Here is a 14,549-nt window from a genome sequence, read left to right on the forward strand (position 1 = left end):
CTCACCCATATTCAGTGGAATGAGTACTTAGCTGTTAGATACTTACAAGGAGATAATACAGAGCAGAAAATAAACTGGATTTTTAAATAGTTCTTTTTCTTGATTTTAACATTGATATATGCCAAGCAATGCACACAATATAAAAAGTATAAAGAAGAAAAATTTCTCATATCTCTAACCTCTTGGAGATACCGGTTACATAGCTAAGCATTTTATTATAGTTTATCTTGTGTATGTATGTACATCAGTGCGTGTGTATGTGGTAATAATGTTTCATTCCTACGTATTGCTAAATAGAGAAACTTCCTCAAAAATGGGCAAGTGTTATTTTCTAACCTACTGGTTTTCATTCAAACACAACTTCTAGACATTATTCTGTGTTTATAAATATAGACTGATATCATGGTATTTAATACATAGTGTTCCATGGTACAGATAAATTGTAATGTGTTGAGCCCAGGGCCCGCTGGATGGATATTTAGGTGGTTTGTTTGTTTTGCTATAGTAAGCCTGAGATAAATATTCTTACACATCTCTGTGAACTTGTTGGACTATTTTTTCCAGGATAATTTCCTAGAAGTATGGTTGCTATGTCAAAGGGACTAACATTTGATGTATATTGTCACAGTGCCCAGTTTCCACTGCCGTAGCAGAGTTTGAATTTATTGCTCTCCTACCATAACCAATATTAAGAATGATGATTCTTTTAAAGTCTTGTTAATCTAATAGGGGAAGTGTACTTTGTTATTATTTTAAGTTGGATTTCTTCAAGTACTTGTTAACTTGCATGACTTTTCATATGTGTACTGGTCATTTAATTGTTTTTTGTGATTTGCTGGTTATTGACCTTTGTATATTTTCTGTTGCAGAATTTCTTATTTTTTGATTGCTTTGAAAGAGCTCCTCAGACTAGTAACCAGAGCTCCTCAGACTAGTAACCTGATATCTGGAATATGTTCTAAACTGATTACTTTGTCATTTTCCTTTTATCATACATTTTGCCTTATAGAAGTTAAAATTTTTGTATATTGAAACCTCTCAGTCCTTTTATTATTTCTGAATGTGGTCCAGCTTATCAAAGGCTTCCTGACCCTGAGATTATATGAATACTCACTTACATCCAGTACTTGAAACATCAGAACTAAGTCAAAACAAAGTGATCTTGATTATATAACAGTTGTTAAAGTTAGCTTTTTAAAAGTATTAAAAGCACATCTCAATAAAATCTTTAACCTAGAGGTTTTGTTTTCTTGATAAAATGCTGATACTTAGTGGGGTACTAGGTGCCTCAGTCGGTTGATCGTCTGACTTTGGCTCAGGTCATTGATCTCATGGTTCATGAGTTCAAGCCCCATGTCAGCCTTGTGTGGACAGCACAGATTCTGTGTCTTCCTCTTTCTCTGCCCTCCCCTGTTCATGCTCTGTCACGCTCTCAAAAATAAACGAACATTAAAATAAAATGCTGATACTTAGTAATCATGGTAGGCACCTTGTCAATTTCTGGATTCAAATTATCCCAATATTTTAATTTTTTAAAAATTCTCTGTGGCTTGTCCAGATCAAATAAATGGATTATCCAGAATTTTTAATATCACCTCCATTAGAAGTGTTAGGTTTATCTGTGATGATTTTACTTTTTTTGATTGTTTCATGCTTTCCTTTAGAAAAAGTTCTGTTTGCCTTACCCACTAGCCCTTAAAACTTGGTTGTATAAATAAAAGTTGGGGAGGGGAGAATTGGGTGACATTTTCCCTTTCTAATTCTTTCAAGGTGTTTATCAGTGGCACTAAGTCAGAATGCAGAAAAGTACTCGAGAGCATCCTGAAGAATAGAAGGCTGTGCTCTCTCCTATCCCCGTTCTTCACTCCCAATGCTGCACCTGCGGAGTTCATTCAGCTGTATGGGAAAGTGGTGAAGTTTCTAAGTGAGGACAACAGCGATATGATTTTCATGCTGCTGACCAAGGTGAGATGTGATTCCGTGCTGATGCCGTCACTGAAATGTAGGATTTAGTGTTGTTGCTGCTCCATAGATATGAAAGGCTCCCTGGAGTTCTGTTTCTCAGTAGACCCTTTTCGCATTTTGTATCATCTTTTCCCTGTGGGGCATTGGTTGTGTCGTGTAGGGCAGTCTTCCACACAGCAGAAAAAGGACTTCACTCCCAAGCCCTCTTTAGAAATAGAACAGCTTTGAAATATTCATAATAGTAATTTAGTGCATCCTTCTTTTGAATATATCCTGAATTTATGCTGAAAATGTGTTTGATAAATGAGTTGTAATATATCAAAGTCTTTCATATTTGGAATAAGCCAGATATAAACAAATTGCCTTTGTCCTCATTCTGAGTAGAATATTAACGGAGACCCAGGCAATGAATTTACTTTGCCCCTTGAGAATTGCAGAGGCTTAGTGATTTTGCCTTCAATTGTATTTCTCTGACATCCATAAATCATAAAACCTAGGCATTTTTCTTTTGGGCCTAGAGAGTGCTCTCAGTCTGTAATGGGGGATAACATGGTTCATAGCTGGGAATTCTGGAAGGTGATAGATAACACTCTGAATTTTTATTAACTTAGATAGGTAACTGCCACAGACTCAGAAACATGGCTCTTTAGGTGGAGACAGTCCCTTAAATGGCTGCTTGTTTCTGGCAGAGTGTGGATTCTTGCTTTGTAGGGAAGACTTTACCAAAAGTTTACATTACAGAAAAGCACGAGGAGCCAAGAAAGCTCTGCCTCAGAGATGGAGGCTTCTAGGCACCTATTTAAAAAAAATAATAATAATTTTTTTAAAATGTCTTATTTATTTCTGAGAGAGAGAGAGAGATAGAGAGAGATAGCATGAACAGGGGAGGGTCAGAGAGAGAGGAAGACACAGAATCCGAAACAGGCTCCAGGCTCTGAGCTAGCTGTCAGCACAGAGCCCAACACAGGGCTCGAACCCACGAACTGTGAGATCATGACCTGAGCCGAAGTCGGACGCTTAACTGACTGAGCCACCCAGGTGCCCCTCTGGACACCTATTAATTATGGACCTGCCTAGATTCCTCTAAGTCCTTGATTATAAATTTTAGTTTCAGTTTTTATAAAAAGCCAAATGCTCGCTAATCTTTGACTTTAAATTTGCACATAATTTTCTCTACTTCAGTTAATTTCCCTGTGTCAGTAAAAATGCTTCTTGTTTCTTTTTCTTTTTAGTTCGATCTTAAGCAATGGTTAAACGCCACTAAACCTCCTCTGTCTGATCGTACCAAGCTTCTGGAGTCCATTCACTTGGCACTTACTGCCTGGGGCCTTGAACCAGACAAAGATATTTTGATGCCATTTAATCTTTTCTGTAAGCACTGGACTTACCTTCTTCTCTACCAGTTCCCTGACCAGTACAGTGACATTCTCAGGCTGCTGATGCAAAGTAAGTGGCTTTTAATTGTGACTGATTAGGTTGCAGTGAATATTTAATGTGATATTTACCATTCTACGATGTCATCTAAAAATGTAAAAATGAGACAAGTATGCAAGAGTTTAGAATCACTAATTTTTACCTAAAGTACTTGATGGAACCGAAACATTGCTGTCTGTAGAAGGAGAAGGTGATTGCCCTAAACGTTCGGACAGGTCCTGATTCAACAAGGCAGCACTTAGTGCATGGTGTTGGGGTCCACCATCGGGCACCCTCCTCTTCTCCCTGACTTTGCTGCTGCCCCGAACTCGGCTGGGTTAGACATGGGCCCACTTGCTCTGTTGACTGCAGATTTGGTAAGAAAAGGAAGTTGCTTCTTTGCAGTATGTTTAAGGAGCCAGTTGGTTTCTCTGTAGATCCAAATAGTCGATACATTTAATTAAGTCGATTAATTAAGTCGATACTTAATTTTTTGACTCCTCTTTATTTGCAAGTAAATTTCATCTCTGTGTAAGGGCAGACTGTATTTGTATTCGCCAAGGGAACGAGATATGTTGAGTTTCCCACAGCCCAACTCTTTGTCTTCCTGCCGTCCTTCTGGTTTTCACTGGAGTTTTGGAGATTATAAGAGGAGTAAAGATTGTTAGCGTTTTTATTTTGAGAATTTCACCAGGCAGGAATTTTATTGAAATTTGATAAATGAGATAGTATTTACAAATACTTGCCAAATCTTTGTGTTACTTAATAGAAACCATTTAATGAATAGACTAATGATTTTATATATTGGACTGCCTGAATAAACGCTGAAATGTGTGGTCTCATGTTCAAGCTTTCATTGTTTCCTGTGGAGGCCAGTTGCAGGGTGGGTGGAGAATGGTTGCAGGGAGATGTATTTGTACAATTTTGATCCGTACTTGCATAAATAATTTTTGTTCTAAATTTTAAAAATTTGATTAAGTATACATTGTGATTTTTTTCCCCCCTGAAACCTTTTTAAGGGATTGTAATGGTGTGTCTTGGCAATCATTGACTTGGCATTTAACAGGAAGTTTATATTTCCCCGGAAGAGCTAGTCGGTTAAAAGCTTAGGAATAGCAGTGCCACCGCTGTCAGATTCCTGACCTCTAGCCTCCTGCTTTCCCTTTCCTCCCCCCTGGGGAAGGTGTTACTATTCTTGGGGCTCTAGCCTTTGCTTTTCCTTTATTTTCTTTCTGTGGGCACAGCCATTGTTTTCCCTGGCTTCCCACACCTGTCTAGGTGTACACAACTCCCACACCTGTAACTTGGTTCCAGGGCTCTGCCCTAAGAGCCAGACCATAGTAGCCATTTACCACAGACCCTGCACTGTTCCCTAGACATCTCCCACTCAACATGTTGCAGCTGCCCCATCATCTCTCCCCTCAGATCTGCCAGCCTCGTGTGTCCCGTGTGATCCCCTTGCCACCCCTGGGTGGTAAGGGCCTGAGCAGGTCTGAGTCCTGGCCTCTGGGATGTGAGATTTACCAGCAGCATGTGCTGTCGGTAGTGTCTCTTTTGCCTGCTGTCTCTGTGTTGCTTTAGGTTTTGCCCGTTGAGGCGGTGGAGTTTCAGGAGTAAATATGAGAAGAGAGTCTAGACTCTGAGGTTCCATTTTGCAACCCAGTCTCCTTGTCCCGCAGCTTCAGCTAGGAGAGTGGCACTTTTACCATTCCCCAGCAGGGGCTGGTAGATGGGATTCCCCACTCCCAACCCTGGACTCAAGCCTAGATGGCTCCGGCTGTGTTCACTCCCAGCGGAGTCACTATGAACAAACAAAGTCAAGAGGGAGAGTCAAGTGTCCAGGTGGACAGTTTTTAATAGGTTCTCTTTACTGCGGCCTCTTCGCCATAGGCCTTTATGAATTTGTTTTGGGTTTTTATTTAATTTTCATTCCTTTGGGTTTTTTTAATTTTAATTTTTTAAAATGTTTTTACTTTATTTTTGAGACAGAGACAGTGTGAGCAGAGGATGGACGGAGAGGGAGGGAGACACAATCTGAAGCAGCTCCAGGCTCTGAGCTGTCAGCACAGAGCCCGATGCGGGGCTCAAATTCATGAGCCATGAGATCATGACCTGACCCAAAGTCAGACGCTTAACTGACTGAGCCACTCAGGCGACCCAGATTTTCATTCCTTTGTAAAGTACACATGTTCTTTGATTCAGGTTGAAAAAGTTAGTTTGCAAAAGATGCTAACTTGCTGTCCTCTGTCCCTGCCCCACAAGGCTCCGCTGAGCAGCTGCTGAGCCCTGAGTGTTGGAAAGCCACTCTGAGAGCCCTGGGCTGCTGTGCCCCAAACTGCCAGCAGGCGGCAGCTTCTGCCGAGAGCTCAGTGCTTCAAAGTTCTCCGGATGTTCTCCTGTCTGACAAGCAGGTGTGTAGCTTTTGGTGTCTAAAGTTTATGTCTCTGCATTTCTTTTCTGTTTCTTTTGCTATTTTTTACACAGTTGGAGCACATTCAAAATTTATATCTAAAAAGCTGTGCTTTCATGGATTATCTTTAAGAGCCCTGTGTTCTCCTTTGTCTGTCTCTTGCTTCCTCCCATGCCCCCTTTGCCTTTCTTTCACACCTCAGAGTCTGATTCTTGCGCATCTGTTCAGGAGCAGCCCAGGCCCACCCATTATAGCTCCCCTCCCCACCTTAACCCATCTAAGGCTTAACCTTACACCTCTGGCTCCTTTAGCCAGATCTTCATGCAGTGTCCCACGGGGCTGTGCTCCCTATTTCATCAGTTTTATGTGCTATGGGTCCATGTGAGAATGTACTGGAAAAGAATGGTTCCTTTGCTTTAGAAAAAGAGTTTGAAATCTGCTGATTTACTTTTCATATGCAAACACCTTTGCAACTTTATTACAAAGTCCATAGCTTCCAGCACAGTCCACTGTAGTAAGTAGCTACTGAAAGTAAGACATTGGTTGGGGATTCTTTGACTGGTCATTCTCTTCCAGGTAATAGAGACGATACAGTGGCTCTCAAATTTTTTTTATAAGCTTCGATTATCCACATTGGACTTTAAAAGCTTTGGTTTATTCTCAAAATGGAGTCCTTACATGGCTGATCTGAAGACATTCTTGGGTTATCTTGTAAAGAGGCTGCTTGACTCAGAAATGGCCTGCTTGGCTCAAGACCCTTCTGCTAGCAGCAAAACAGGTAAGATTAGTGCAACACAGAGTGAGGTGTTCTGACCTTCCTTTGGAAGAGACTTGAATAAACACATGAAGTGATTTAAATCTTAGCAATAAAGTTAAATATCTGAGTGTCAAGAAGAAGAAATAGGAAATATACAGTGTAGGCGTGAACCCATCTGTGTGTCATACCTGTGTCCGTCCACACAGGGGGTGCCTGCCTCAGCTTGTCTCTGCCCCTCCTCCATAGGGCAGGATACAAGCAGATAGGTTTCAATCTCCAGCTCTTTTTTCCTGTTATTTGTCTTGCTGAATAAAGGGTTCTGAATATTTAAGCTTTTATCTTTAAAAAATGCGCAGTATAAAATTATCCATGATACTGTGTTGTAATAGAAATTCTTCAAGAAATTCCATTGCAGCAAATGAAAACACAAACAAACATACTTGGTTATAAGAAACATGTTGTTTGTATATCAACATAGGTTTGTGAGTATATAGATAATAAAAAGTAGAATTTTTAAGTGTTATCAGTGGTATTGACAAAGGATGCTCTTATTTCTTATCTCTAAAAATGTTGCTTTATTTTAGTGCTAAGATCCCTACATTCGGTAATCATCCAGCTCTTTAAGCCATGGATCTTGGTTTTAGAGGACAATGAAAGGTAAATTGTTTTTGATATTCAAATTCCTTTGAAGTTTATAGACTTAAACTTTTGAGGGGATTTAGGTATAAGGGATGCATTCACCATATTTGATTTTTTATGTAGGGTCATATTTAAATTTAGAAAATGCTTCCTTAGTGAAGGGAACTTAAGACATTTTCTATTTGTGCAATTGCTAGTCTGGTTGATCAGATCTATTACCTTAATATTAGCTTTGAAGCAAAACTGGACACTCATTTCCAATTTTCCACAATAAAGACATTGAATAAATTTTGGTCCTTAATTTCAGAAAAATAGATGTTGCTCTCCTGAATTCGATTTTGAGAATGTAATACTATAAAATATGAGACCAACTTGATTTTATCCAGTACCTCAGTTATTTTTTGGAAGTAAGTTGGTTTTCAGAGTACTGGGTCGGAATTACCCCTTTAACATTAGCTCTGCAATTAAGTGAAAGCATGATGTTATGAGCATTTAAACCAGAGGTGTAGAACTGTTCACATGCAGGGAGCTGCCTTAAGAGTCTTTTTTCCCCTAAAAGCATATAGACAAAGCTACATGAACTTGAGCTTCTTCTTCTTTTTTTTTTTTTTTAATATTTTTTAATTTATTTCAGGAGAGAGAGAGAGAGAGACAGCGTGAGCAGGGGAGGGTCAGAGAGAGAGGGAGATACAGACTCTGAAATNAGAGAGAGAGACAGCGTGAGCAGGGGAGGGTCAGAGAGAGAGGGAGATACAGACTCTGAAATAGGCTCCAGGCTCCGAGCTGGCAGTCAGCACAGATCCCGACGCGGGGCTCGAACCCATGAACCATGAGATCATGACCTAAGCGAAAGTCGGACGCTTAACCGACTAAGCCACCCAGGCGCCCCTGAACTTGAGCTTCTTAATAGTACAACAGTGCTAGATATCACAGTATTTAAAGTCCCTTCACAAATGTTAATCTGTTCCCAAGACTCAGAAAACATGAATGGCTTGCTCCAGTCTCACAGCCAGCAAGGGCAGAACTGAGAACAGAGCTCAGGGCTTCTGACTTCCATGCCAGGACTCTTTGTATTAACCCAGGCTGCTCCAAGAGCTCATTGAGAAAAATAGAAAAAGTTCTGGATCTTTCCTTTTGCTAGAGGACTGTCCTTAATGTACAAGCTTCAGGATTTTGCACAGCCTCTAAGACTGCTGGCAATAATGCAGACTGTGCTGTTTATTTCCAGGAAGAATTAATGGGGTTTATTTTGATATTGAACTTTCTGGACCCAATTCAGAAACTAATATGATCTTATAAAGAATTTTTTCCTTTGTCCATTTTTGGTCATCTTTTTGTTCCGTGGATTTTTTTTTTTCCTTTTTTTTCATGTTTTGGGTAGAGAAAACTGTTGAAGCCACTTAGCAGCATATACCTAAGTCATTTGAAACGTAACCAAGATACACAGGGTGTAAAGTGGATATAAAAAGGTGTTAATTTATGTAAATAACACATTTCCGAAACTTAATTGCATTGGAATAAACGTTGAGAAGGAAAATAAATAAAATTGTATGGTGATGTTATGTGCCTCCAGGAATTTCCAGCTGTTAGAACGGTCTCAGTGTGTCTGGGTCTACGTAATACAGTGTTCTCTAGGACGTAGGTGGTCCCTAGGCCCTGGGGCTTAGAGCAACTTAGTCATGGTGCTTTCATATCTAAGTGTGTGCTGCTTTTATTTGAAGCAGCCAGCGACATTACCCCTGGCTGGAGAGCGATGCTGCGGTGGCCTCGAGCATCGTGCGGCTGTTCACTGACTGTGTGGATTCATTGCACCAGAGTTTCAAAGGTAGGAAGAGGTTGTGTTATGTCTCTGATTGGCTGTCACTTTTTCCCTAAGTCATTCAGTTGATCTTTGGCCTCTGTTTTCCCTACTTTATTTAATTTTATTTTAGTTGGGAGGCAGTCATCTTTGACCAAAGAGCGTCACTGATACAACTGGTTGGTGTGAAGTTTATAACATCATACATTGTTTGTAAGGTAGCTCTGAGCTTCACCAGCCATGGAAAATAGGCAGCCGTTCTCTTCACACATTCTCTGGCCCCTCATGTTGAACCTCATTCTATCTTCTGTGCCTTTGACTCCTTTTTCATGTTTTCTTTCTGTGCTTCATTTTGGGCAAAGGCTTGAGGTCTGTCTTCCAGTATACCCAGGCTTTCCAGCCCTGTATAACCTGCTTAACAACAACAACAGCAACAAACATTTGAATTTCTCATTTCAGTATCCAGAAGTTATATTTGTTTGTTTTTTAGATCTACCCTGTTCCTTTTTGATAGCATCTGATTTCTTTTTTTGTTTAAAATTCTAATTGTTATTTTTTTGAAATGTTTAAGCATACTTTGCTTTCTGATCTGTGTGCAGTAGTAATTATCTGAAGCCCCTGCTGGGGACACCTGGCTTATGCCACAGTTTGGGATGCTCCTTTAGATTCTTATACTTAGAGGCTTGTTTCCTTGTGTAGTTTTTAAAAACGTTTATTTATTTTGAGAGAGAAAAAGTGCGCGTGTGTACACACAAGTGGGGGGCAGAGAGAGAAATAGAGAGGGGAGGCAAGAGAGAATCCCAAGAAGCTCCATGCTTAGCTCGGAGGCCGACTTGGAGCTCAGTCTCAGAACCATGAGATCACGACCTCAGCTGAGGTCATGACCTGAATGAGTAGATATCAAGAGTTGGATGCTTAACTGACTGAGCCACCCAGGCACCCCTCGTTTTGTATTTTTCTTAAGTTTATTTATTTATTTTGAGAGAGTGTGCAGGAAGGGCAGAGAGAAAGAATCTCAAGCAGGCTCTGCACTATCCGTGTGGAGGGTAACTCAGAACTTGAACTCACAAACCATGAGATTACAACCTGCACCGCAATCAAGAGTCAGATGCTTAACTAACTGAGCCACCCAGGCAACCCTCCTTGTACATTTTTTTTTTTTTTTTATACCCTCCTTGTACATTTTTAAATTTTGTATTGCGAGCCCATATTTAGAGAGAATTTCTCTGTGGAAATTCCATGAAGACCGAGATGAGGGTATGTCTTCCAGAAAAGATCCTCATTTGTTACCATCTGGAACTATAATTCCTCAGCTTGCGGTTTCTCACATGACACAGGTATAAACAGTCAGATCCCAGACTCACTTGGAGGTGTGCCCAGTTACCACAGTCAGCTCCCCACCCCCGTCCACTCCGAGTTTAGGTGAAGGCAGAGAAGGTCCCTTTCTTCCCCTGATCTGTCCTTTCAGGGAGGGCGCAGTCCTTGGGAGGCTCTGCGTGCTGTTAGAGCCCCACAGAAGCAGACCCCTCGGCAGGCGGCTGAGGCTTCGGTGTCTGATCAGGCCCTGCATTTCCTGGTTTCTTGCTGCTTCTGGCCCCTGCACCTGGCCCTCTTGCCTTCTGCGGAGCGTACCTAGCTACGCATTTTCAAAGATGTTTTATTTTACCTAGTGTATCTAAATATTTTATATTGGGAGGTTTATGAGGACCTTCGTTCCACCCCACCCAGATTCTTGCAGTCGCCTCCTGTTTTTCTCATTCCAGTTTCTGTTCCTGCCTATTGAATAGATTATTTCCCGAAAATAGTATTTATATCCTATCATATTTGTATTTCCAAACTTCTATGTCATGTTTTAGCCCAGTATTTAGATGTGTCTGGCCCAGTGCACCTGAGCATTGTGTGATGGCTTCTTTATGGAAACCTTCCACTGCAGCCATACTGCTTGACACGCTGTTCCGCCGACGTCCTTGGCCCTCCCCTCACTGCACTTGCTCATGCTGACTGCACCACTGGATGAAGCCTCGGATCTTTTGTCTTCTTCTGCACTGTGTTTGTGCACACATGTTTCTCTTCTGCCTCTGAATCTTCATAGTGTGTCTTCGCAGTCTTGAGTCCTTGGGGTGCAGACACCAAGGTGGGGCTGGAATGCTATTTGGGATCTTTCTGGGGTGGTGCTTGTGAAGATAACAGAGAGAGGAGCGACAGTGGGCAAGGAACGCCTGCAGGGCCCGTGCAGGTGTAACACCTGTGAAAGGCAACGGGAAGAAAGAGCAGTGCCTCTGCCCACGGTGCAGCTCCGAGAAAGGGCTGGCCAGCCCAGCAACGAGTGCTGGGCCAGGCTTCCTCATTGCGGGTCTCCCAGTAGGCAGAAGTGGCCAGCTCTGTGCTCAGCTGTTGGCTCAACTAGGCACCACAGTGAGTCCTGAAGGTGCCATGGCCTGATTGGCACGTTCCGTTTCTGACTAGTGTGCCCCTGTGGTTGCTATGTGTCTGTGGCACTTAGTCATAGACTTAACAGTATGTCATCCGGTCCTTAAAAAAATGTGTGTGTGTATAGAAAGATTTAGGTTCACAGCAAAATTGAACAGAAAGTATGGTGAATTCCCCTATCCCCCTAAATAGCCTCCCCTACTATGAACACGCCCCACCAGAGTGGTACACTTGTTAACAGTTGATGAGCCTACCCCGACACATCATTCTCACCCAAAGTCATGGTTACATTAGGGTTTGCTCTTGGTGTTGTACATTGTTGATTTTGACAAATATACAATAACACATAATCCACCATTACAGTATCCTACAGATTAGCCCCATGGCCCTGAGGACCCTCTGTGTTCAGCCTATTCCCTCTCTCTCCACTAATTCGTGGGGAGAATTTTTTTTCTGTCTCCATAGTTTTAGTTTTTATAGAATGCCAAATAATCAGAATTATACCTTATATAACCTTTCATATTGGTTTCTTTCACTTAATAATATGCATTATGGCTTCTCCCAGTCTCTTCATGGCTTGATAGCTCATTTTCTTTCAATGCTGAACAATATTTCATTGCCTAGATGTATTCATCCAGTAATTTTGATTGATCTTTTATATACATTCCTGATCTCTTTATTTATTTTTAAGATCTGGCATCCTTTATTTGATTTTTTTGTGTTGTTTTTGTTTCATTTTTATTTCTTTTTTTTTTAATAGTTTATTATCAAGTTGGTTTCCTATACATTCCTGATCTCTTTAAAAAATTTTTTTTTCTGACTCAAGTGTAAGATGTAAACTAGGCATAGAAACAGTATTCTTTTTATCCCCCACAAGACTTGGGCAGTGCCATAGTCTCAGTGTCCATTTGATAAGTATGGGTTCAGTGAGTAACACATGAAATCCTAACAGTACTCACTTTTTCATTTTTGTTTTTGTTTTTTTTTTTGGAAAGACAGACTTCTTGCTTCTTACCATCATCAAAAAGATTTGAGCATTAAATTAGAGTCACAAAAGCTATATATTTAGTTTCTTAGTATAAGGGACAAGTAATCTCTTAGGTTCTTGCCTGTGTATATAAAATAAAGTACCTGGGGAACAGGGAGGTAGATGGCTAACATCAGGAATTGGTAACTAGGTTCAAGGAGAGGAAGCAGAACTATGCAAAGCAGGAAGAAGTATTTTGTTGTAGCCTTTTAGTGAGGTCTTCTGATCCACCTCTCTCCTTTTATTCGTGAGAAAATGAATACCCAAAAAGCAAAATAAATTTATCTGAGCTCATAGAACTTATGTTCAGTGTCTGGGCTGGAACTAGAAACTCAGTCTTGTCCTAAGAGATTACCTTTTAGACATCTTCTACCTACATATCCACACTTGTTTAAACAAAACTATTTTTATTCATATTTAAACAAATGCTACTCTTACCTTGTCTTAAAAGGTTAAAAACATGTTAGTGTTTCATGCGTAGAATGAAGGACTGCAAATCAAGGGCACAGGGACATTAGAAATGATAGATTGATTGGTTCTGTGGACTGATGCTTATTTGTCAGTTTTGAAAAGCTGCTGTTAAGAAACATCATCAGCTTTGAGGCGCCTTGAGCATCTGACTTTGGCTCAGGTCATGATCTCCCGGTTCATGGGTCCGAGCCCCACGTTGGCTCTGTGCTGACTGCCAGCTCAGAGCCTGGAGCCTGTTTCAGATTCTGTATCTCCCTCTCTCTCTAACCCTCCCCTGCTCACGCTGTCTCTCTCTTTCTCTCTCTCTCTCTCAGAAATAAAACATTAAAAAAAATTAAAAAAAATCATCAGCTTTCTGTTATTGTTATGTGTGGCTCTCTCTTCTTTGACTACATTCATTCCTTTGCATAAAATCAGAAAGACTGAAGGTTTTGTTTTAGACCAAACACCTGTATGTTGCCATGAACTCTTGAGGGCACTGCAGCAATTGATACTTCTGATGATAATGCTGAGTGATCCATGTCACAGAGGAGTGTCATTTTAGAATAACTTGGCCGAGAGACAGTAGTAGCCTAGTTTTACCGCACCGAGGGTTAAATTTTAGTCATGTGGCACATTTCTTTTTGAGGGATATTAGGTTCCTACAAGACGCCAAATGAATAAGTGCTAATGCCAGTGGCCACGTATGTGCTGAGGGTGGCAGACTAGAGGGGTACTTGGAAGTGGTTGGGATTATGCAAGCATATTTGTGTGAAATAGCCAGATAGTTAGAAGTTTTAAAGAAAAACTGATCGCCCCTGCTCTTTCCCACATCCCAGCTACTCATTCCAGGTACCCAAGTAAGTAATTACATACCAATCTTTGCTAGTAATTTGCCACCGTGTTTTTTTTTCCTGGCATGAAAACCTTTGAAATTGAGTAAATATAGAGAACTTTATGTTTTAGACTTTCAGTTCAAATTTCTGTTTGTTTGTTTTTAAAGATAACCCTGAATGTCTTCAGTTGAATTTTCTTTAATTTTTTTTTAAATATATATTTTTTTAATTTATTTCTAGGAAAGAGAGAGAGACAGCGTGAGCAGGGGAGGGTCAGAGAGAGAGGGAGTCACAGACTGAAACAGGCTCCAGGCTCTGAGCTGGCAGTCAGCACAGAGCCCGACGTGGGGCTCGAACCCACGAACCGTGAGATCATGACCTAAGCGAAAGTCGGACGCTTAACCGACTAAGCCACCCAGGCGCCCCATTCAGTTGTATTTTCTGTTTCAACTTTAGATAAGCTGTTGCCCAGTGACGAAGGAGCCCTCAGGTTACACCTGCTGCATTACTGTGAAGCATGCACGGCACCCAGAATGCCAGAGTTCATTCTGTACGCTTTCCATAGCGCCTACCGGAAGCTCCCGTGGAGGGACCTGCACCCTGACCAGATGCTCATGGAGGCCTTCTTCAAAGTAAGCCTCGCTCCCTGTGCCACCGCCCGGCTTCTAGTCAGCTGCCTGTCCACCGTGGACCATACCCACGTTCTGTGTTCTTTGAGTGGTGCCTGTGTAGAGCATGTGATTTCCCATGGAAATCGTTCTGCTGTGTGAGCAGGTGCTTGGCAGATGCTTGGAGGACCGGTTTTAAACCCAGAGAAAGATTTT

General features: G+C 41.2%; 1 protein-coding gene across 1 annotated transcript in view; it reads left to right on the top strand.

Moving 5' to 3' along the window:
- The window catches only part of EPG5 (ectopic P-granules autophagy protein 5 homolog), a 113,047-nt gene that overhangs the window by 74,191 nt on the left and 24,307 nt on the right, over nucleotides 1–14,549 (top strand). The window contains exons 30-36 of the mRNA XM_039228820.1: nucleotides 1,771–1,965; nucleotides 3,198–3,411; nucleotides 5,641–5,789; nucleotides 6,365–6,566; nucleotides 7,130–7,202; nucleotides 8,906–9,009; nucleotides 14,182–14,357. Coding sequence (XP_039084751.1) covers nucleotides 1,771–1,965; nucleotides 3,198–3,411; nucleotides 5,641–5,789; nucleotides 6,365–6,566; nucleotides 7,130–7,202; nucleotides 8,906–9,009; nucleotides 14,182–14,357 — 1,113 coding nt within the window. The remainder of the gene's footprint in view (nucleotides 1–1,770; nucleotides 1,966–3,197; nucleotides 3,412–5,640; nucleotides 5,790–6,364; nucleotides 6,567–7,129; nucleotides 7,203–8,905; nucleotides 9,010–14,181; nucleotides 14,358–14,549) is intronic.

Source organism: Hyaena hyaena, unplaced genomic scaffold (assembly GCF_003009895.1).
Source record: "Hyaena hyaena isolate Hyena2069 unplaced genomic scaffold, ASM300989v1 scaffold_33, whole genome shotgun sequence".
Classification (NCBI taxonomy): domain Eukaryota; kingdom Metazoa; phylum Chordata; class Mammalia; order Carnivora; family Hyaenidae; genus Hyaena; species Hyaena hyaena.